The following is a 23882-nucleotide window of genomic DNA, read 5'->3' as shown; positions in this document are numbered from 1 at the left end:
GGTCGTGTGATCTCAGGCCCGGCCCCCAAGCCCTGGGTGCATCAGCTGCATTACATTAGGTGTCAGAAGTGGGATCTGCTAACCACAACGCATCAGTCCACTGGGGTCTTTGTGTGTCTCTGACAGTTCCTCTCTCTTTCTTTTTCTCAGCTGCCCCAAGTTCAGAGTCGAGTGATCATCTCCACAGATACAGGCTGCTGTGACATAAATACAGTACATGCATAGGCTAGTCAGTAGTATACTCCAGTCACTGGTAGACACGATACTGCCCGTGGTTCTTTTTGTCCTTTGAATTGTTTTACATGTGAAGCCTGGTTCTAGTGTTTAATTATTTAAATGTAAAACCCTGTCAAAATGTCATTGGAGAGGTTTTGGTCCATTTTGACTTATTTTGTATATGTTCTGTCACTCCTTCTACCTCAACCCTCCCTCTCTGAATTCTCTCTCCCCACTCCTCTCCTCTCTCCACCAGAGAGTAACGTCACAGTGTCTTTGTCCAGTAACTCGTCAGAGGTCCAGGAGGGGGACGTGGTCCAGCTGACCTGTTCCATCCACTCCACCACGGGTCCTCTCTCTGTGGCCTGGCAGTGGAGTGAGAAGCAGGGCTCCACCTCTCCCCAGGACCTGGTCTCCGTAGACCGTGACGGGACCGTCCGACCAGGCCCTGGGTACCGTGAGCGTTCCAGCTACGGGGAGATCCGGGTAGAGAGAGTACGGGAGGACATCTATACCCTGTCCCTATACAACGCCCTGCCTGGGGACGAGGGGCTGTACCGGTGCACGGCCACAGAGTGGGTGGAAGCCGGGACTGAGCCAGAGCAGAGCTGGGAGATAATAGGAGAGAAATCAGCCACCAAGACCATCACTGTTAAGACCGTGGGTGAGTGTGTGTAGCAGGGACTCATGACTCAGGAAGACATATATATCAGGAAGATATCTATATATCACACACACACACGGAACCCTGACACACACACACAGAGTATATAAAGGGAAAGGGGATACCTAGTTAGTTGTACAACTGAAATGTGTCTTCTGCATTTAACCCAACCCCTCTGAATCAGAGAGGTGCGGGGGGCTGTCTTAATCGACATACACGCCATCGGCGCCCGGGGAACAGTGGGTTAAATGCCGTGCTCAGGGGCAGAACGACAGATTTTTACCTTGTCAGCTCGCACACACATACAGTATACACATCAAGGTCATCTCTGTCACGACAAGTTGTAAGCTTAAGCATCAGGCGAACACACACACACACACACACACACACACACACACACACACACACACACACACACACACACACACACACACACACATTAAGGTCATCCCTGGCATTTCTTTAGCTTTTCTCTAGAGTGAGCACCCAAATACACACACACAAACAAACGTCCAGTCCTTCCGGGCCTAGAAAGTTGGTAAGCGTGTGCAGGGGGATGTCAGGAGCACACAGAGGGCAGTCATTTTCCTACCTGTTGTAAGAGATTGTGATGAATAGCTCACTGAGAGGCTGGAAAATAAAGCATGCTTTATTCATGCAGAGCCAAGGGGTGTGTGTCACTACAACACACACACACACACACACACACCATTCTGACCAGATATAGTTCTTCTTTTTCATGATATTATGGACACAACACACACAATATTGACTTGAGACACACTCGCACTACTTGCGAACACTCAGATTATATAGAATTATTAAAATGAAAATGTGTTTAGCAGTGGGCAGGCTTTCCTCTGTCAGTGAGTTAAGCTGAACATCACTGGTACAGACTGACTGAGAGAGGCAGTGGAGTAGTGCACTGACTGAGGCGCTGGGGGAACCAAGGGCTCAGTGCACGCACGCACACACACACACACACACACACACACACACACACACACACACACACACACACACACACACACACACACACACACACACACACACACACACACACACACACACAGAAGGGATTAGTCCCTGCAGCAGAGTATTGTGGTGCTGTGGAGGGAGAGAAAATATGTCTGTTTTTTAATTGGCCATTTGTTGTGTTTTAGCAAAAACTCATGAATTACAGGTAACTGACTAAATACAGGAGCATAAACATAAAATGCCTTTATAGGGCATTGGGCCACCATGAGCCAGAACAGCTTCAATGTGCCTTGGCATAGATTCTACAAGTGTCTGGAACTATATTGGAGGGAGGTGACACCATTTTCCCATGAGATATTCCATCATTTTGTGTTTTGTTGATGGCCACCGCTCCAGAATCTTCCATAAGTGTTCAAATGGGATGAGATCTGGTGACTGAGACACAGCTCCTTTGAGACCCCTCTTTCAAAGTCACTGAGATCTCTTCTAGCCATGGTAGCCAAAATAATGGGCAACTGGGAATTTTTATACATCACCCTAAGCATGATGGGATGTTAATGACTTAATATACTCAGGAACCACACCTGTGTGGAAGCACCGGCTTTCAATATACTTTGTATCCCTCATTTACTCAAGTGTTTCCATTATTCAGGCAGTTACTTGAATGTAGATTATGTAGATGTTTATTTTGTTATTGTTCCTACACATTTTTATTTTATTTGTGTGTACAGTATGCCTGTCTCTGTGTATACAGTATGTGTGTCAGTTTCCCTGTGTGTGTTTGTATCACGTGTTTGTGCCTCTGCGCGCGTCCTTGTGTCTTCAAGATGTGTAGCATCTGCTTGCCTCAGTCTCTACTGAAGTCTCCTCTGAAGAGCAGTGACAGTCAGCCAAGGTATAAATAGGCCTGCACTCTTTTCCTCTGTTCATCCTCTCCTCTATTCTCTCTCTTCTCCTTTTAATCTGTTTCTCCTTCTGTTCTTCCATTCCCTTTTTTCACAATGCGTCTTTTTCCAAGTTGGCTGTCTGGCCCTTGGGGATTAGTGATGGTGTCCTCTGGGGTTTGACAGAGAGGTGATGCGTTGCCATGGTGAAAGTGTTCATTAGGGGATCCTGGTAGCTGATTGGCTGAAGAGCGCCCAGGAGTGATTGGGTTGGCAGGTCTGTGATGATGACAAGCCCAGGTTCTTAGACCTAACAAACACATACACATACATAAGCAAACATGCACACACATGATAGGCATACACTTACAATCGACTCACAACGACATATACATAGGAAAGGGCATATTAAGGTAATATAATAGGAAAGGAATTATCAGTGTGAACTTTTCTCCCATCAGAGGCCGACAGTGATGGAGATGGATGGAAGAAGACAGAGAGAGGGAGGGAAGGAAGGGCTGAACGAGAGATGGAAGGAGAGCGAGAGAGGAGAGTTATTGTCTAATGTAGAATTATGGACTGTGGCTGCTGTCCCAGCAGTAGCCAACAGTCTGGACATAAAACCATCGATTACACACCCTGAAGGACACAATGGACAACTCACTGCCAGGAGAGAGGGAGGGAGCAAGGGAGGAGGGAGAGATGACAAGTGAATAATGGAGAAATCTGCACAGTCTCATAGACATGAATTATCGGATCTTGTAAAAATCAGAAAGAGGTCTCACTCAACTCACTCACCGCTTCTCTCTCTCTCTCTGAAATACATGTATATGAGGGCAGTAAGATACTGAAATGGGTTGATGTCAGTATGAATCGCAGACTAGAATGGAAGATGTTACGGAGGGATATCTGCGTGGAGTGAAGTGTACTGTACCAGGGAATCTCCCCTCTTTCTCAACTCTCTAAGTGGTGTAGTGTAGGTCTATGTTGGCCCTATTAACTGGACCAGGGTGACTTATCTTAATGAGGAAGGTTTGGATTGGCTAGAGAAAGAAGCAGGTCGAGTATCAGCTCTTAGAGCAAATCTCTCCCTGGAGCCTTCTTTGGTGTTGCATCACCATTAGTTTTGAACTCTGCTATCACACACACACACACACACACACTTCGATGAGACACGCATACATTCACTGCCGCACGGGCAGTCATGATAAATTGATCTGTGCTCCGTTGGCACAGGGCTCTAGAACTAAGCCCCGGTGCACCCTGGGTAAATGGGTGCTAATCTCAGCACGAGAGTCCTCCCCCGTTCAACCACCGGTGACCATTAACCCTATTAGTGTTGCATGGTATACCGACTTTTCACTACTTTTTCGATACTAGAACATGAAATGCGTCTCACGTCGTCTACTGAGAGAGGATCAAGTCTGTCTATTAGCGCAGCCCATGTCTCCTTATAGTGTGAGAGCACCATTTCCTGCTCCGGATCCACTTACTGGTGGCCAGCTCTAGCCTGTCCTGAGGAACCACTACACTCCCTGCGAGTCTGGGCTGTATCACCACTTCTGCTGCATAAGCAGATAGCAAGATGATCTTTGCTCGAGTCTCGAACTGACCGTGTGCGTGAATGACATCATGGGGCTTAAAGAGATACTTATAAAATAAGAGATTGCTTTCTTCTATACAAATGTTGTTGATCAGTACAATAAAATAAGTCCCAAATGGAAGGGAAATAGATTGTTGTTCATCTGTAGCACAATGAAATCAGCTAAAACCAGGTCAATAACTCAATGCATGCAGTGTGTCCTATTGAATATGCATTCACCTGTATTGTGAATAGGCCTAGGCTACATCTTGATTTACCATTCAAATAAATTATTACTATTATGTTGTTATGTAGTAAGATGGGTAAACAACTAAGTCAAATGTATTGTATAATTGATTAATTAAAGCATACATTCAACAACTGCCTCACCTAAAGCCCATTATTGTGGGAAGCTGCTATAGACCAAGTGCTAACAGTCAGTATTTTGAAAATATGTGTGAAATGCTTGATAATGTATGTGTTATCAACAGAGAAGTATATTTTCTGGGTGGTTTAAATATTGACTGGCTATCAAGCTGCCCACTCAGGAAAAAATTCAAACTGTAACCAGTGCCTGCAACCTGCAACAAGTCAGTCAATTTACCAGAGTAGTTACAAACAGCACAGGAATTAAATCATCAACATGTAATGATCACATTTTTACTAATGCTGCAGATATTTGCTTTACAGCAGTATCCAAATCCATAGGATGTAGTGTTCACAATATAATCTAGGAAAACCAAAGTTCCAAAGGTTGGGCCTAATATAGTGTATAAGAGGTCATACAATAAGTTTTGTAGTAATTCATATGTTGATGATGTAAAGAATATTTGCTGGTCTGTAGTGTGTAATGAGGAGCAACCAGACGCTGCACTTGACGCATTTATGAAACTACTTTATTCCAGTTACTAATAAGCACGTACCCATTAAGAAAATGACTGTAAAAACTGTTAAATCCCCTTGGATTGATGAGGAACTTAAAAATTGTATGGTTGAGAGGGATGAGGCAAAAGGTATGGCAATTAAGTCTGGCAGCCCAACTGATTGACGAAAGTACTGCAAGTTAAGAAATCATGTGACTAAACTAAATAAAAATAAACTACACTATGAAACAAAGATAAATTATATAAAGAATGACAGTAAAAAGCTTTGGGGCCCCTTAAATTAAATTTAGGGAAAAAAGCCAACTCGGCTCCTTCATTTATTGAATCAGATGTCTCATTCATCACAAAGCCCACTGATATTGCAAACTACTTTAATTACTTTTTCATTGGCAAGATAAGCAAACTTAGGGATATCATGCCAGAAACAAACGCTGACACTACACATCAAAGTATATCGGACCAAATTATGAAAGACAAGAATTGTACTTTTGAATTCTGTAAAGTCCGTGTGGATGTGTTGAAAAAATTATTGTCTGTCAACAATGACAAGCCACCAGGGTCTGACAATCTAGATGGAAAATTACTGACGATAATAGCAGACAATATTGCCACTCCTATTTGCCACATCTTCAATTTAAGCCTACTAGAGAGCGTGTGCCCTCAGGCCTATAGGGAAGCAAAGTCATTCTGCTACCCAAGAATAGTAAAGCCCCCTTTACTGGCTCAAATAGCTGACCAATCAGCCTGTTACCAACCCTTTAGTAAACTTCTGGGGGAAAATGTGTTTGACCAGATACAATGCTTTTTTAAAGTAAACAAATTGACAACAGAATTTCAGCATGCTTATAGGGAAGGACACTCAACAAGCAAAGCACTTACACAAATGACTGATGATTGGCTGAGAGAAATTGATGATAACATGATTGTGGGGGCTGTCTTGTTAGACTTCAGTGCAGCTTTTGACATTATCGATCATAGTCTGCTGCTGGAAAAACCAATGTGTTATGGCTTTACACCCCCTGCTATAATGTGGATAAAGAGTTACTTGTCTAACAGAACACGGAGGGTGTTCTTTAATGGAAGCCTATCAAATATAACCCAGTTAGAATCAGGAATTCCCCAGGGTAGCTGTTTAGGCCCCTTGCTTTTTAAATTTTTTACTAACGACATGCCACTGACTGAGTAAAGCCAGAGTTTCTATGTATGCGGATGACTCAACACTATACACGTCAGCTACTACAGCGACTGAAATGACGGCAACACTCAACAAAGAGCTGCAGTTAGTTTCAGAGTGGGTAGTTAGCACTAAATATTTCTAAGACTAAAAGCATTGTATTTGGAAAAAAATACTTACTAAACCCTAAACCTCAACTAAATCTTGTGGAAATTGAGCAAGTTGAGATGACTAAACAGCTTGGAGTAACTAGATTGTAAACTGTCATGGTCAAAACATATTGATGCAGTAGTAGCTAAGATGGGGAGAAGTCTGTCTATAATAAAGCGATGCTCTGCCGTCTAAACAACACTATCAACAAGGCAGGTCCTACAGGCCCTAGTTTTGTCGCACCTTGACTACTGTTCAGTCGTGTGGTCAGGTGCCACAAAAAAGGACTTAGGAAAATTGCAATTGGCTCAGAACAGGGCAGCACGGCTGGCCCTTGGATGTACACAGAGAGCTAATATTAAAAATATGCATGTCAATCTCTCCTGGCTGAAAGTGGAGAGATTGACTTCATCACTACTTTTATTTATGAGAGGTATTGACAAGTTGAATACACCGAGCTGTCTGTCTAAACTACTGGCACACAGCTCAGACACCCATGTATACCCCACAAGACATGCCACAAGTGGTCTCTTCACAGTCCAAGTCCAGAACAGACTATGGGAGGCACATAGTACTACATATAGCCCTGACTACATTGAACTCTATTCCATATCAAGTAACTGATGCAAGCAGTAAAATTAGATTAAAAAAACAGATTAAAAAACACCTTTATGGAATAGCGGGGACTGTGAAGCAACACAAACATTTGCACACACACACACACACACACACACACACAATAACATACGCACTACACAGTTGAAGTCAGAAGTTTACATACACTTAGGTTGGAGTCATTTTTACTCTGATTAAATGTCAGGAATTGTCAAAAACTGAGTTTATACATGGATTTAGTACTGTGTATATGTGGTAGTGGTGGAGTAGGGGCCTGAGGGCACACAGTGTGTTGTGAAATCTGTGAATGTATTGTAATGTTTGGAACTTGTTTAAACTGCCTTAATTTTGCTGGACCCCAGTAAGAGTAGCTGCTGCTTTGCAGCAGCTAATGGGGATCCATAATAAATACAAATACAAACAACAAAGTCCAATGTAATGATATGGAGTTTGAAAGTTCTGTCTGTCAAGTGCCATTCTGTGACTTTGGCTAATATGCCTTCTTTTTTTGCTGTGGTATTGAGTATCATGATACTAAACCTGGTATCAGTATCGAAGTCAGTATTCTGGTATCGTGACACTAAGCCTTATACGTTATATAATCTATAGACACAGTATACAACCTCTCCATACGGTTGTGTTTCAGAGGACAGTGAATGGATTCTAACGGCTAACTTGTTGATGGAAGGCAATTTATTCAACTCACTGAATGCCACTAGGTCGTGCAATCCCTACTCCTTCCCTTCCCTTTTGTCTGTGTATTGAAGCAGAGGGTTGCTCCCTTCAGTCTGTCACCACCATGGCCTCTGTCATGCTGCCTGACCTGCCACACTGCTTACCTCCAATCCTTTCACATACTTCATCAAGTGCCTAAGGAATAGCAGCTAGGAAATAGCAGCTAGGAAATAGGAGTTATGGAATAGGAACTAGGGTATAGGGAATAGGAATTAGGGAATAGGAACGAGTAATCCAATTTAGGGAATAGGAGCTAGGGGTCTGTTTGGGATTTAGCCTTACTATCCAACATTAACACATAATTTCCTCTCTTCCTGTTTCCCCAGAATCCTCCTTCGTGGTGTCGGCGTCGTCGCGGACGCCTAGCGTGACCTTTGGCGACTCGTTTGATCTCCAGTGCCTGGTCAAGCCCCGCCATAACCCTCGTGTGCCCGCCTCAGTCACCTGGCGCTTCATGCCCACCAGCTCGGGTTCTGCCGGGGAGGATGGTGAGGGTGGCACAGTGGGCGAGTTCCGCGACCTGGTGACATTTACCCGTGAGGGCACGCTGCAGTGGGGCGAGCAGCTGCTGGGCCAGGGCACCCGCACCACCGTGGACCGTTCCCATGCCAACACCAACTTCAGGTTGTCTGTGACGCGTGCTGGGCGTAGGGAGGCGGGGACATATCAGTGCTCCGCCCTCCTCTGGAGGAGGAACTACGACAACACCTGGAGCAAAGTGGCCAACAGGACGTCTAACCTGCTGGGGATCAGCGTGTTACAGCCAGGTGGGAGACACACACACGCCTTGAGCCATGTGGCCAACCAACCACACTTCTGGATATTAATTAACACACAATAAAGCGACACCCACAGAATGACTGCGGTAGGCCTGAGGTCGGGGAATGTTTAGAGGTGAACTTATGCTGCACAGGTTTTCTCCTCCCTGTCCTCCTTTGTTCTGTGAGAGTCCTGTACAGCCTGAGGAGTGAGTCCTGTATTAGCATTGTGTGTTCTGCCCATTAGGTCTGTGGTGCCATGGACCTATAGATATTAGTCTCTCTGCTGTAATTGCGCTCTCTCTCTCCTCTAATTGCGCTCGCTCTCTGGTGTAATTGCTCTCGCTCTCTTTTTACGGACTAATTGTGTGTGTGTGAGAGAGAGAGTGCTTGCGTGCGTGCGTGTTTCTGTGCGTGTGTAGCACTGGGCAGGGCTGAACCTCCTAATGGAGCAGTGTAATGTCCCCACTAGAGGTAGTGAACAGAGAGGAAAATAATGGGTGGAAAAAAGAGGGGGAAAAAGGAGGAATAGAAAGAAAGGTCCTTGAACTCTTTCCCTCATCAACAATTCACTAACTACACCCCATGGCATCACGCACTGCTGCAATAATAGGCGTTTATTCGCTCACACCCACACACACTGTATACCTTTCATTTGGGATCCCTCATTGTCGACTATGATTTCCCTCCAGGGGTCAGGGTTGTGGTGTGGGTCTGGCTGGCTGGCTGGCCGTGGGTCTGGAGATGGCTGGATAGGCCAATCCATGACCTGGTGATCTTGTCGCTGTGGGGGCAGGGGTGGTGATAGGGGTGGCTGTTACACACTGAACAACCCACTGATGACGTTGAGGCAGAGTTTGTGTGTAGTGGAGGTTAATGTCAGTGCTTGTGTTCCTGGGTTCCCAGGTAGTTTATGTAGTTTCTCTGTGAGGAGACTGAATGACATTACTGCCACTCTGGCCTTGAGCTGAGGAGTGTTTCTGTTTGTGCAATGTGCACTACCTCATTAAAGTGTGTGGGTGTGCCATGTGTTGCTCTCTGTTTTCCTTCACCATCCACACACACACACACACACACATACACATACACATACACACACACACAGAGTCTTGTACAGCTAACCATGTGGGCACACACAATTCAGTCCCATTCAAACTCCTATTTACCCTAACACATACTCTAACCCTAAAACTAACCCTAGCTCCTAAACCTAATTCTAACCTTAACCCTAAACCCCCTAGAAATAGCATTTGACCTTGTGGGGTTCAACAAAATGTCCCCAGTTGGTCCAATTTTTGTTTGTTTACTATTCTTGTGGGGACTTCTGGTCCACACACACACACAGGAAGCTCCTGCTTAATGGTAATGGCTTTAGGAAAGCACTGGAGGCAAGCTCTACACCTGCGGTGTTTCTTTTATCCTGCCTGTGAGGCTGTTAGTGGGAGGATCAGCCTGGGGTTATACCACTTTACTGTCACTGAGACAGGCTGTGTGGGGTTATACCACTTTACTGTCACTGAGACTGGCTGTGTGGGGTTATACCACTTTACTGTCACTGAGACAGGCTGTGTGGGGTTATACCACTTTACTGTCACTGAGACAAGCTGTGTGTGTGACTGATGTACTACTGATGTGTCAAGGTGAGGCTGATTACAACTCAGCAGGGAGATGAGCTCAGTGACTCTGCTGATCAATAAGACAGCTAGCCATTAGAATATAGTCAACTATACAGGGTTTCTCTCTCTGTCCCACTCCCTCTCTCTCACAAACACAGCAACCTCAAACCATATGCTCACACACACACATACACACACACACACACACACACACACACACACACACACAGGTCTGTGCTCTGAAGCAGCACAGGGACAGACAGTGTTCTGACCTTAGCCACTCAAGCTGAACACAAGACCCTTCAGGAGCCATTTGGCAATCGATTTATCATCCTGCACGCTTGTTTAGTTTCCCTGATGTGCACTTTACTGTCTTTACCCCTAGTGAAGAGGACCAATGACACGCGCACACACATTTAGAAAATCAATGGAGCTCTCTTTCACTCTCTTCTGGCTCCGCACTGTCTCCATGACAACGTGATCAGTTACCTTGGAAAAGCTATCAGTTACTGTGACAATGTGATCGGTTACATTGGCAATGGCATGAGTTACCATGATGAAGTGATCAGTTATGGTGGCTATATGAGTCCATGTATAGGCTTGGGCTCACAGGAGTATTTGATTGGCTGTGAGGTGGACTAATCCAGCTCCCCCATTGGCTCCTCCATACTTTCTTTCTGTTGTTTTAGTCAAATCCTGTTTTCCTCCTCAACTAGGCCTGACACACACACACACACACACGCGGGCGCGCGTGTCACATGGCTCCATTTAGAGCCGTGATTCATCTGTCAGAATGTAGGCCGTCTCTTCTGTTTTCCCCTAGCTGTTTTCTTAAATGTTAACCACTCTTCGCTAAATGAGAGGCTGACATTTGCCGTTTCCACTTTCTCTCTCAAAGAAGCAGAAACGAGCGGAACAGGAGAGTGGGGGTAATGAGGTGTGAGCAGAGCTGGAGCATCACACAGCATCTGACCAAATCCATTATTGAGAGACTTTAAATCATGCTTCCAGAGGTGCCTGTACACTGACCCACCAGCCTGCTCAATATGTATGAGCTTCCTCACCACCGTGTGTGTGTGTGTGTGTGTGTGTGTGTGTGTGTGTGTGAGACTGACTGCTATGGTTGGGCGGTATCCAGATTTCATACCGTTTCTGTGCCATAGGGTGTTATGCAGTATTACCGAATGTGCACACAAGGGGCGCTATTGGACAGACGCACAAAACATTTTAGGCAACAGGGGTCTTGATCCAGGAGGGGATTGAATGTCTCTGCTGTAACCAAGAAGCTTGACATCTAGCCAGTTAGTAAACCAAATGCATAGCTGGAGATAATTTATTTGACACATCTTAGATTTCTCATAGTTATACTTATAGCTTTTTTTTTAACAGTATTGAAAATTTGGAAATACCCCGGTAGAAACGGTATATCTCCCAAGCCTAGTGACTGCATAATGCTACTCATATGCATACTCTGCATACATGCAGTTTGCAGCTCCCTCCCTGTGATGGGACAGTGCCTCTGACTGCACTGGGCCTCTGCTGGGCTGATGACGTGTGAAGTGCTAGAAAGGACTAAAGAGATGGAACGTGTGAGGCCTTGGCTCTAGCGCTAGCCCCAGACCCAGCATAGCCCCAGACCCAGCATAGCCCCAGACCCAGCATAGCCCCATCACCAGCATAGCACCAGCCCCAGCATAGCCCCAGACCCAGCATAGCCCCATCACCAGACCCAGCATAGACCCAGCATAGACCCATCACCAGCATAGCCCCGTCACCAGACCCAGCATAGACCCAGCATAGGCTCCCTACAGAGCCCCAGTTCCCTACAGCCCTACAGAGCCCCAGCTCCCTACAGCCCTACAGAGCCCCAGTTCCCTACAGCCCTACAGAGCCCCAGCCCTACAGAGCACCAGCTCCATACAGCCCTACAGAGCCCCAGCCCTACAGAGCACCAGCTCCATACAGCCCTACAGAGCCCCTACAGCCCTACAGAGCCCCAGCCCCTACAGCCCTACAGAGCACCAGCTCCATACAGCCCTGCAGAGCCCCAGCCCTGCAGAGCCCCAGCTCCCTACAGCCCTACAGAGCCCCAGCCCTACAGAGCCCCAGCCCTACAGAGCACCAGCTCCATACAGCCCTACAGAGCCCCAGCCCTACAGAGCACCAGCTCCATACAGCCCTACAGAGCCCCAGCCCTACAGAGCCCCAGCCCCTACAGCCCTACAGAGCACCAGCTCCATACAGCCCTACAGATTCCCAGCCCTACAGAGCCCCAGCCCTACAGAGCACCAGCCCCAACCTCAGCCCCTCTGGTAGGTGTGTTCTGGTCTTCTCCAGGAACATAAAGAGCTTTTCTGCTGCAGAAGGAGGCAGAGCGTCTGTTCTCCTATGTCCTCTCTATGGAAACTCTGATTCCTTGAACACATTGACTGAATTTAACCCCTAGATTAGAGGCTACCAGACACACACACACACACACACACAAACTCCTGGATTCTGTCCCTGTGCATGAGTGTAATTATTTTATATTGGAACATGCTTCAATATAGTCTGACACACGGCTCACAGCACACAAATGCTTCCGGCGCCGACAGAGATGGCCGCCTCGCTTCGCGTTCCTAGGAAACTATGCAGTATTTAGTTTTTTTTACGTGTTATTTCTTACATTGGTACCCCAGGTAATCTTAGGTTTTATTACATACAGTCGGGAGGAACTACTGAATATAAGAGCAATGTCAACTCACCATCATTACGACCAGGAATATGACTTTCCCGAAGCGGATCCTGTGTTTTGCCTTCCACCCAGGACAATGGATCTGATCCCAGCCGGCGAACCTAAACAACGTCGCCGTAAAAGGGGCAAACGAAGCGGTCTTCTGGTCAGGCTCCGGAGACGGGCACATCGCGCACCACTCCCTAGCATACTACTCGCCAATGTTCAGTCTCTTGACAACAAGGTTGATGAAATCCCGAGCAAGGGTTGCCTTCCAGAGAGACATCAGAGACTGTAACGTTCTTTGCTTCACGGAAACATGGCTCACTCGAGACGCTATCGGAGTCGGTGCAGCCAGCTGGTTTCTTCACGCATCGCGCCGACAAAAACGAGCATCTTTCTGGTAAGAAGAGGGGCGGGGGGGTATGCCTTATGATTAACGAGATGTGGTGTGATCATAACAACATACAGGAACTCAAGTCCTTCTGCTCACCTGACTTAGAATTCCTCACAATCAAATGTCGACCCCATTATCTACCAAGGGAATTCTCTTCGATTATAATCACAGCCATATATATTCCCCCCCAAGCAGACACATCGATGGCCCTGAACGAACTTTATTTGACTCTATGTAAACTGGAAACCACATATCCTGAGGCTGCATTCATTGTAGCTGGGGATTTTAACAAGGCTAATCTGAAAACAAGACTCCCTAAATTCTATCAGCATATCGATTGCGCAACCAGGGCTGGTAAAACCCTGGATCATTGTTATTCTAACTTCCGCGACGCATATAAGGCCCTCCCCTGCCCTCCTTTCGGAAAAGCTGACCACGACTCCATTTTGTTGCTTCCAGCCTACAGACCGAAACTAAAACAAGAAGCTCCCGCGCTCAGGTCTGTTCAACGCTGGTCCGACCAATCTGATTCCACGCTTCAAGACTGCTTCGATCACATGGATTGGGATATGTTCCACATTGCGTCCAACAACAACATTGACGAATACGCTGATTCGGTGAGCGAGTTCATTAGAAAGTGCATCGGAGATGTCGTACCCACAACAACTATTAAAACATTCCCAAACCAGAAACCGCGGATTGATGGCAGCATTCGCACGAAACTGAAAGTCTGGACCACTGCTTTTAACCAGGGCAAGGTGACCGGAAACATGACCGAATACAAACAGTGTAGCTATTCCCTCCGCAAGGCAGTCAAACAAGCTAAGCGTCAGTATAGAGACAAAGTAGAGTTGCAATTCAACGGCTCAGACACAAGAGGTATGTGGCAGGGTCTACAGTCAATCACGGATTACAAAAAGAAAACCAGCCCCGTCGCGGACCAGGATGTCTTGCTTCCAGACAGACTAAATAACTTCTTTGCTCGCTTTGAGGACAATACAGTGCCACTGACACGGCCCGCTACCAAAACCTGCGGGCTCTCCTTCACTGCAGCCGAGGTGAGTAAAACATTTAAACGTGTTAACCCTCGCAAGGCTGCAGGCCCAGACTGCATCCCCAGCCGTGTCCTCAGAGCATGCGCAGACCAGCTGTTTGGCGTGTTTACGGACATATTCAATCAATCCTTATCCCAGTCTGCTGTTCCCACATGCTTCAAGAGGGCCACCATTGTTCCTGTTCCCAAGAAAGCTAAGGTAACTGAGCTAAACGACTACCGCCCCGTAGCACTCACTTCCGTCATCATGAAGTGCTTTGAGAGACTAGTCAAGGACCATATCACCTCCACCCTACCTGACACCCTAGACCCACTCCAATTTGCTTACCGCCCCAATAGGTCCACAGACGACGCAATCGCAACCACACTGCACACTGCCCTAACCCATCTGGACAAGGGGAATACCTATGTGATAATGCTGTTCATCGACTACAGCTCAGCATTTAACACCATAGTACCCTCCAAACACCCTGGGTCTCGACCCCGCCCTGTGCCACTGGGTACTGGACTTCCTGACGGGCCGCCCCCAGGTGGTGAGGGTAGGTAACAACATCTCCACCCCGCTGATCCTAAACACTCGGGCCCCACAAGGGTGCGTTCTGAGCCCTCTCCTGTACTCCCTGTTCACCCACGACTGCGTGGCCATGCACGCCTCCAACTCAATCATCAAGTTTGCGGACGACACTAGTAGGTTTGATTACCAACAACGACGAGACGGCCTACAGGGAGGAGGTGAGGGCCCTCGGAGTGTGGTGTCAGGAAAATAACCTCACACTCAACGTCAACAAAACAAAGGAGATGATTGTGGACTTCAGGAAACAGCAGAGGGAGCACCCCCCTATCCACATCGACAGGACAGTAGTGGAGAGGGAAGTACGTTTTAAGTTCCTCGGCGTACACATCACGGACAAACAGACAGCGTTGTGAAGAAGGCGCAGCAGAAATTCGGCTTGTCAGCAAAAAAACTCACAAACTTCTACAGATGCACAATCGAGAGCATCCTGTCGGGCTGTATCACCGCCTGGTACGGCAACTGCTCCGCCCACAACCGTAAGGCTCTCCAGAGGGTAGTGAGGTCTGCGCAACGCATCACTGGGGGCAAACTACCTGCCCTCCAGGACACCTACACCACCCGATGTCACAGGAAGGCCATAAAGATCATCAAGGACAACAACCTACCGAGCCACTGCCTGTTCACCCCGCTATCATCCAGAAGGCGAGGTCAGTACAGGTGCATCAAAGCAGGTCCCGAGAGACTGGAAAAACAGCTTCTATCTCAAGGCCATCAGACTGTTAAACAGCCACCACTAACATCGAGTGGCTGCTGCCAACATACTGACTCAACTCCAGCTCACTTTAATATTGGATATTGATGGAAATTGATCAAAAATGTATCACTAGCCACTAGCTTTAAACAATGCCACTTAATATAATGTATATGTATATACTGTACTCTATCATCTACTGCATCTTGCCATCTTTATGTAATACATGTATCACTAGCCACTTTAAACTATGCACTTTTATGTTTACATACCCTACATTACTCATCTCATATGTATATACTGTACTCGATACCATCTACTGCATCTTGCCTATGCCGTTCTGTACCATCACTCATTCATATATCTTTATGTACATACTCTTTATCCCTTTACACTTGTGTGTATAAGGTAGTAGTTGTGGAATTGTTAGGTTAGATTACTCGTTGGTTATTACTGCATTGTCGGAACTAGAAGCACAAGCATTTCGCTACACTCGCATTAACATCTGCTAACCATGTGTATGTGACAAATAACATTTGATTTGATTTGAAATGGAAGGAGGAATATTATATTCCTCCTGATTGCGTTTTCTCTTTGTCTCTCTGTAAAACATAATAAGAGCAGACACATGTTCAGTCCTGCACATCACCAGGGAAGCTTCAGTCTCATCTCTACACAATCTAATACCAGCTCCTCATAACGCGCACCACACACACACACACACACACACACACACACCATTATGCTGATTCTCCGTAATGAAGCCGGAGCTCAGATTAATGATGGTTTGGGGAATTTAATACATTTTCTCGTGTGTGTGTGTGCGTCCACATAGTTTGAGGAATGTGATATTAACGTTCCCTGGTTGTAGGCTGTGCTGGAATAAAAAGGGAGATGATGGTGTCCTACTTCCTGTAGAGAGAGAGAGATCTGGGGGGTCCACACCTCTAGCCTACATGCTGTACATTTGGACATTTTCGTCATTTAGCAGACACTTATCCAGAGCAACTTACAGGAGCAATTAGGGTTAAGTGCCTTGCTCAAGGACACTTCGGCAGATGTTTCACCTACTCGGCTCTGGGATTCGAACCAGCGACCGGTTACTGGCCCATCGCTATTAACCGCTAGACTACAAGAACAGTATGCTGATTATTACTGGAACTAGCCCACAGGCTGAGTCAAAAATGGCACCCTATTCCCTATATAGTGCACTACTTTTGACCAGAGCCCTGCTCAAACTATAGTCAAAAGTAGGGCACTCTATAGGGAATAGGGTGCCATTTGGGAAGCAGACATACAGTATGGGTTGAAGAGCTGACAAAGCAGCTCTTTGTAGCTGATACAGTATACATTTGATGACAAGTCCATCATACCTGTGTCAGTAAAGGGTGTCCCCCTGCTATTTCTATCTTCTACCCCCCCCCCCTTTCTCTCGCTCCTCTCTTTCTGTCTCTCTCTCTCCCCTCTTTCTGTCTCTCTCTCTCCCCTCTTTCTGTCTCTCTGTCTTTGTCTTTCCCCTCTTTGTCTTTCTCTCTCCCCTCTTTGTCTTTCTCTCTCCCCTCTTTGTCTTTCTCTCTCCCCTCTTTGTCTTTCTCTCTCCCCTTTTTCTGTCTCTCCCCTCTTTGTCTTTCTCCCTCCCCTCTTTCTCTCTCTCCTCTCTCCCCCTTCTTTCTGTCTCTCTCTCCTCTCTCCCCCTCCTCTCTCTCTCTCCTCTCTCTCTCTCTCTCTCTCTCTCTCTCTCCTCTTTCTGTCTCTACTTTCTCTCCCGTCTTTCTGTCTTTCTCTCTCTCCCCCTCTTTCGCTCTTTCTCTCTCCTCTCTCTGCCCTCCTTTCCCCACCCCTTCACTATCCGCCCACCCCCTCCTGGTGGTGTCTTGGTGCCGAGTGCTAGTGAAGTGTCTTCAGTGTTAATGGCAGTAACATCTCTCTCTGTGCCCACGCTCTCTTCATGTCACCCAGCACAGCCCTCCTCCTTCAACCTTGTTATTGATAGCGTTACCATCACCGTGGTGACGGGAGGTTCCCGCTTATCTGTGGATGGATTGCAGCTGTCCGTCTTCATTAGGGAGGAGTCGTCCACCCAACTCCAGTCACACGCCACGGGGCTCAGTTTCACAACCACCCTGACATAGCCTTCCTCCTCTTTATCTTGTCTTCTCTACCTCCGTCTTTCTCTCCCTTACTCTCCTTACTCTTTCCTCTTCTTCTACTGCCCACAGTGACAGATTATCTCTCTCTCTCGCTCTCCCTCTCTCTCCTGCACCCATCTTGCCTTCCTATTCGTCCTCTGTTCATTTTCTCTCCCTCTCCCCTCATGTCTCTTCAGATGTTGCTGTGGTGTTTTTACAGTGGTGTTGTGACATGGCTGAAGGGGTTGTGACTGGGATATGACATCTTATCATGTTTGAGCTAACCCCCCAGGCACTGGTGTGTCTCCTACTGTCGGATTAGATATCTGCACTCCAAGCCCCCCTTCCTATTCCCCCCACACACACACATTCACACACACAGTAGGCGGTGAAATTAAGAGCTATTGTGTGAGAAAATACTTTCATAAAAGGCTTTTGATGAATCATGTCTGATTCAGACACTCAAGGTCAGCTCATCTCTCTGTCTTCCTCACAGACTGCACAGACAGCCCACCACACACACACCTACTGCTCGGGACATACAAGGACACACACACACAATCTCTAAAAACACACATACTCCCCCCCCCCCCCCCGAATACACTACACTACACTCCACACAGTCTATTGTGTCCTCTCTCTCTCTGTCATTCATCTCCAGGCCAGAGACTGTTCTGCAGCCAGCAGTCAGCACTGGCTTCCCTCAACAATATCTATGACCACATTCCAGCACTGGTTTAATGGACATAAAGTGTTTTATGTTTACTGACAGAGACTCACTTTCCCCTCACACACATGGACCCACACACACACACACATCACATGGACCCACACACGCACGGACCTACGCACAGACCCACACACACACACGCACGGACCCACACACACACACGCACGGACCCACCCACACATCACATGGACCCACACACACATCACATGGACCCACACACACATCGCACGGACCCACACACACATCGCTTTATTCTATCCCATTTCCCTGCCTGCTTCTGGGGGGTCATTAATCAGTACCTAGAGTTCCCCTGCCCTGACCCCCCTTGCCTCTCTCCCTCTCTGCTCGCCTTCTCTCCCTCTCCTTCCCTCTCTTCCTCCCTTGCCTCCCCCTTTCCAGTTAGGCCAGGCAGAGTCCAGCGAACAGTCTCTGAGACAGCGAGCAGGAGACAGAGGAGAAAGGCAGCTGGGTGTGTGAGGCTGCCATTGGGCGTGTGCAGATCCCCATAATTACCTCAATCTTAATGACGTTGCGGCGGGAGTGTGAGATGAGGGGGTAATCTCCTTTTGACACAAAAGGATCAGAGATACATCGGCATCATTAGCATAGAAATTAGGCTCCCTATTATAGCAGAAGAAGAGAGGAACAGCGGCTCCTCAGCCAGAGTAGAGGCCCATCCCTCATCCCTCCCCAAAGGGAACCTGCTCCGACCTCTCCCCAGAGGCAGGGCTTCGGGCCGGGGGAGCGACCCAGCTGGATTGAGCCGTCCTCAGGGATCAGAGTGTGTCTGAGCCCTTGGTGTTGTATATCGGTTCTGGGCTCAGCCTGTGGCTAGGCTAATGCTAAGGGCGGAGCAGGCCGGGTTTAAGACGTTAAGCATCCCTGAGTTGAAACCCAAGAGACCCCCCTCTGGTCCTAAATCCTCCCAGGAGAACTCTCTCTCTCTTTTCTTCTTTGCCCCCTCTTTTCTTTTAGCTTCCCCACATCTCCCATGATCCCTCTTCCCTCATCTTTTTGCTGCTCCTCCTGTCTCTTCAACCTGATCTGCTCTTTCTTTATTTAATTCATCTACCTTCTCCATTCATCCTCTAATCCCCCATGTCCTCTCTCTCTTTCTCTTTGACTTATTTCTTCCCCACTGCCTCAATGACACCTCTGAGGACTTTTATGCCTGAAATACTGAAACATATTTCACCAAAAGGCCCGTGTAGGTGGAGAGACAATAGTGGGCCATTAGGCTGAGTGGGGTCTAATCACATTGTCTCTGGCCCAAATTGCACCCAATTCCCTATATAATAGTACAGTATTTTGACCAGGGCACATAGGGTTCTGGTGAAAAGTAGTGCACCATGTAGGTAATTTGGTGCCATTTGGGATGCATCCAATGTCCCTGGTGTCACACCTTTCAGAAGAAAGATCATAAAGCACCAAAATATGAACCAGAGAACCACAACACCTTCCTGTCGGAGTTCTTCATTGGAGCCTCATGAATATACATGAGCCTGTAGGTGAGCCTGCTGAATATTCATGTCCTGGCAGGTGATGAGACTGGCTGTCTGGAGGAATTCTAGAAGGTTTCTTTGTTCTATATACTATTGAATACTGTACATCCCTATGGTTGGGCTGTTTTACAACGGTCTGTGGACTGTAGTTGATAGCGTTTCATTGAGTTCAGACAGATGGGCAGTGTTCTGATTAGACTGGTAGAGAGTGATGGTAAGAGGTTGGAAAGATACTACAGAGCACAGCCTTAACAGTGCACTTTCTTTCCCACCTCCTGGACCGTAAAATACTTCCCAAAATATGTTTTCATCTGTTCCCGCACTTGGCTGGGCAAATAAAGAACCGCTTCACAGAGTTGTGGCATATAGCTATGAGGAGAGTGAAGATGGAACGTGTGCATGTGTTGGACATAAAGTTTGTATTCCTGCCTGCGTTCTGGATGTGAATGGGGCTGTGTTTGTGGCCATTGTGTGCTTTACACCACTGATAAATCTTTATCTGGGCTCGGCAGCACACTGCCATTAACACCTTCTGACGATACATTGGACACACTCAGGGAAGGAGGAGAAAGGGGGTGGTTTCGATTAGCTTCTTAGAGAGCGTAAAAGTGTGTGCTCCTAACGATGCCACGTGCTCTGCACACTGCTAACAAACTCCAACCGCCACACACACACACACACACACACACACACACACACACACACACACACACACACACACACAGAATCTTGTTTAATTTTCCAACAAAGAGAAAACACTCACTCTGATTTAGGAGAGTGAGGGGCTGAATGTTAATTAACTGGTCATTTAATTATGCCTGGCTATGGCAGTGCAGGGCTCTTTGGCCGTGTTTAATTTGGTCTGTTTCCTCACTGGGAGACCCAGCGGGACTAAGGTATTCTAGCCACACCCTCAGTAGCGTTTACTTCAAGGTTAACTTATAAAATTATCATCTTCTCATATATCATCTCGTATCTGATTAGCTCCCAATTCACAGAATAGGCCCCTTTCACTGACCAGAGTATAGAGGGATAAAAATCATACACAGGATCTCAGCAGTACTCACTATCTCTTGTACTGGTGAGAGATTACACAGAGCTGAGGGAGAGTAGAACAAATCTGAGCCTGTTGCACACACACACACACACACACACACACACACACACACACACACACACACACACACACACTTTAAATACTTTATTTGAATCCACATTACCACACACACACACACACACACACACACACACACACACACACACACACACACACACACACACACACACACACACACACACACACACACACACACACACACACACACACACACACACACACACACACACACACACAGGCATAGGGCCTGGGTTTGAGTGACACACCAGCTAATGCAGAACATAGATGACAAGTGTTTCCAATTATGGATTTGTCTTACTTTGGGTTGGCACCTACGAGACTCATTAAAGAAACACACTCGCGCAGAACATGCAAACACAATTAACATAGACATTGACAGACTCGCTAAAACACACACACACACATAATCCAGCAGTAAACGGAACTGGCAATACCTATGCATGATGTATGGCCTTGTAACAGATGTGTGATTGAACAAGTCTCTACATATATATGCTCTTTTCCCAAAGCATCAACACACACACACACAGACATACACACAGAAAACGCGGGCGATCCCTGCACATACACTGAGTGTACAAAACATTAGGAACACCGGCTCCTTGACATAGACTGACCAATAATTCTTTATTGATGTCACTTGTTAAATCCACTTCAACCAGTGTAGATGAAGGGGATACAGGTTAAATAAGGATTTTCAAGCCTTGAGACATGGATTGTGTATGTATGTCATTCAGAGGGTGAATGGGCAAGACACGTTTTCAGTGCCTTTGAAAGGGGTATGGTGGTAGGTGCCAGGCGCACCGGTTTGAGTGTGTCAAGAACTGCAACGCTGCTGGGTTTGCTCAACAGTTTCCCATGTGTTTCAAGAATGGTCCACCAACCAAAGGACATCCAGCCAACTTGACACAACTATGGGAAGCATTGGAGTCAACATGGGCCAGCTTCCCTGTGGAACGCTTTCGTCACATTGTAGAGCCCATGCCCCAACAAATTGAGGCTGTTCTGAGGGCAAAAGGGAGGTGTGCAACTCAATATTAGGAAGGTGTTCCTAATGTTTTGTACACTCAGTGTACAGTATGCACGTCCTATTCCCAGTACATGTACTCCTCATCCCCACAGCCCTGTTTTTTGCATCAGTTCCTGTTGAAGACAAATGTGTTTTAAATGCCGTTGGAACGTGCGCGTGTTTGTGGTCCTGGTGCGTAGTCTCCCCCCACTCTCTCTGCAGTGTGAAAAGGTTTTCACTGGTCTTGTATTGAGCACCACTGTGTACTTCTTCCTATGAAGCTGAAGCCACTGGACCTGTTTCAGCGCTCATAATGACTTAATGCCTTTTATAATGGATTATAATGCACCATAATGGCCTTGAATGGCTGGTATGTGGTCAGGCTTTGAAGTTGAACAGGCCTTTTTGTAAACACTGGTCCAAGGCAACAGGCTTATAACCCCCCCACTCTCCTCTGTTTTCCAAATGGATTCTAACTTCAAATGGGGAAAAACAGCGAGGCGCTTTGTCCTGTGCCAATCCAATCCAGCACGGTTCCACTCCAGGTGATTCCGAGGTAATTCTCTCCTGGAGAATGATTGCCAGGATTCTGGAGGGTTCGTCTGTAATTCCGGCTGGAGTGGTTGTTGGGGTTGGGAGCGTTCAGAGCGGGTCTCTCTCCAGTGTGTAGCCAGCCGAAGATGACTAATTTCGGAACTCACTCAAGAGGCCATTGTGGAGAGGAAAGAGGGCTGTGAAAATGCATCTTAGAGCACGGCCAAATGCTAGCTCTCTCTCACACACACACACGCTCTGACCATCCAAGCACATTCACCAATCTGTGTAAGGGTGAAATTCTCTAGGCAGATGGTTGTGACTCCAGGCAGTCATTCCTATCAAAGCTCAGTACAGGCAAATGGGAGGATGTGTGTGTGTGTGTGTGTGTGTATTTGTACTATTTCATGCCCTAGTGTTCAAATGAGAATGGTGAATTAAATCTGTTCTCTTTTACATTGATGATAATGTACCTTTTCATGTGTGACCTAGTTAATGTTTTAGTTGATCAGTTAAGGGGTAAGGGGTTTGTGTGTACACACGCTGTGTTTTCTCTCCTTTAAGCCTCCAACTGAGGCGCCGGTCGGTCACACTTGATGTACCTGTAGCTAATCCAATCTCACACTTGATGTCCCTTTAACCAATTCAGTCACAGCGCCCTGAGCCCCATCCTAACACTACCTCCCTGACATCATATTCTAGCACCTCCCTCCATATCTCCCTCTCTTCCTCTAACTCCCACAGGCCTCTTACGCCTCCTTTCCTCATTTCTCCATCTTTTTCTTTTTCTCTCCCACAGCTCAGATTCCTTAATCTCTCCCTCTCTCTTTCTTTGCTTCTCTCGCTTAGCACTACCCCTCTTCCCTTCATCTTTCCCTCCTAAATATTTTCCTCTCACCCACCCAAGTTATTCAAGGCCTATCTTTTTTTGGTTTTGTTGTAATTTACACCCTTTTTCTCCCCAATTTCGTGATATTCAATTGCGTTCTTGTCTCATCGCTGCAACTCCCCAACGGGCTCGGGAGGCGAAGGTTGAGTCATGAGCCCTCTGAAACATGACCCACCAAGCCACGCTTCTAAACACCCGCCCGCTTAACCTGGAAGCCAGCCGCACCAATGTCTCGGAGGAAACACCATTCAACTGATGACCAAAGT

General features: G+C 46.9%; 1 protein-coding gene across 2 annotated transcripts in view; it reads left to right on the top strand.

Moving 5' to 3' along the window:
- The window catches only part of LOC139538747 (immunoglobulin superfamily member 3-like), a 90616-nt gene that overhangs the window by 52713 nt on the left and 14021 nt on the right, over nucleotides 1-23882 (top strand). For both annotated transcript variants that reach the window (XM_071341138.1, XM_071341137.1), the window contains exons 5-6: nucleotides 473-880; nucleotides 8209-8649. In XM_071341138.1, the coding sequence (XP_071197239.1) occupies nucleotides 473-880; nucleotides 8209-8649 (849 nt within the window). The remainder of the gene's footprint in view (nucleotides 1-472; nucleotides 881-8208; nucleotides 8650-23882) is intronic.

This window comes from Salvelinus alpinus, chromosome 14 (assembly GCF_045679555.1).
Source record: "Salvelinus alpinus chromosome 14, SLU_Salpinus.1, whole genome shotgun sequence".
In the NCBI taxonomy this organism is placed as follows: Eukaryota; Metazoa; Chordata; class Actinopteri; order Salmoniformes; family Salmonidae; genus Salvelinus; species Salvelinus alpinus.
The sequence above is the reverse complement of the archived record's forward strand: the minus strand, read 5'-3'. Positions and strand labels throughout refer to the sequence as shown.